General features: G+C 41.1%; 1 protein-coding gene across 1 annotated transcript in view; it reads left to right on the forward strand.

The window, feature by feature from the left end:
- Positions 1–1,253, forward strand: part of LOC106809490 (proactivator polypeptide-like) — a 9,659-nt gene that overhangs the window by 7,115 nt on the left and 1,291 nt on the right. Inside the window, exons 5-6 of the mRNA XM_014812578.1 lie at positions 40–99; positions 1,127–1,253. Of these exons, the coding sequence (XP_014668064.1) occupies positions 40–99; positions 1,127–1,253 (187 nt within the window). The remainder of the gene's footprint in view (positions 1–39; positions 100–1,126) is intronic.

Consider the following 1,253-nt stretch of genomic DNA (forward strand, 5'->3'; position numbering starts at 1 on the left):
TGCCATGACGATTTCATGGCTTCTCATTGTTTGTTACAGTGCAAGAACGCTGTCGATGCATTCTTCCCTGCCATCCTCGACTTCGTCGCCATGGAAATGGTAAATGCCGAACTGCAACGTGTGAAATTTGCATGTGCAACTTACTGAGCTTGAACTTTGAATATGCGAGAATGACGGGTGGTGCAGTGCTCGAAATAAGCGGTGTCCGGTTGTCCGAGACAACCAGAATTTGCCCCCCCTCGGAATCCTAGACCCGCCACTGAACAATTACATATCTTGGGAGCAGAGAACAATGAACAAAAATGTTGCCATTTTGCATGGCGCCCAAAACAAAGATTGCAGAGCTGAGAGGTAAAGGAGCCAAGCCGTAGGGTGTGGAGAGGGAGGCGGAGGAGCCATTAAAATATTAAGTCATCTACTATTTTGCGAAGTTCGCTGTTTTTTGCCCCGCTTGTTAAAAAATCCTGGCTATGCCACTGTTTTTGGGTGTTTTCTGACCATATTATTATGTGATTGAAAATAGGAGATTTGGGGATATTTTTTGGGACAACCAGAAATTGTTGGGACATTTTTTTTCTTATTTCGAGCACTGTGGTGTGTGTGAGAATGGTTTAAAAGCGGGATCCTGTGTTTATAGCAGGAGCCGTTAATGTTTGTGCACATCACCTTCCCAGTTAAGGATACACTGAAGCTTTTGCACGGGTATTACTCTAATAACGAGTAAACGTTTATTGACTAGTGAATCGAATCCATCACACGTTTTATTTAAAAATACGATGTACCTTTATGCTGCAGCCAAAAAATTTCGTGAAATTTCTAGCACTTAATTATTGTGATGACACAAATTTTGAATTTTTATGTAAAAATGAAATTTTGGATATTTTCTCAATTACCACAATGAATATGAAAGCAAAATTCTCGCCACAAGTTAAGCACAATATGCACCAAAATCACGCGTCCGGATTTTGCGCATTTACTGAAAAAAAAATGTAGAAAAAAACTGAGTAAAGCAAACACTGATGTGCTTTTTTATAGCAATGTCTTACTATTGAAACGAGTGTAAATTTTAATTATTTCGTGTTACCTTCCCAATTGATGTAAATATTTTGCGTTGCTCTGCGCGTAGGATCCGATGGTGATATGCACTGCTATGAAACTCTGCCCCAGCAGCAACAGCAGCAGTGAGGAGGTGGAGAGGTTGGAGAATACCATCGAAGAGGTGCTGGTAGTGAAGCCGCTACTGCAGGAGCTTG

Source organism: Priapulus caudatus, unplaced genomic scaffold (genome assembly GCF_000485595.1).
Source record: "Priapulus caudatus unplaced genomic scaffold, Priapulus_caudatus-5.0.1 Scaffold358, whole genome shotgun sequence".
Taxonomy (NCBI): Eukaryota; Metazoa; Priapulida; class Priapulimorpha; order Priapulimorphida; family Priapulidae; genus Priapulus; species Priapulus caudatus.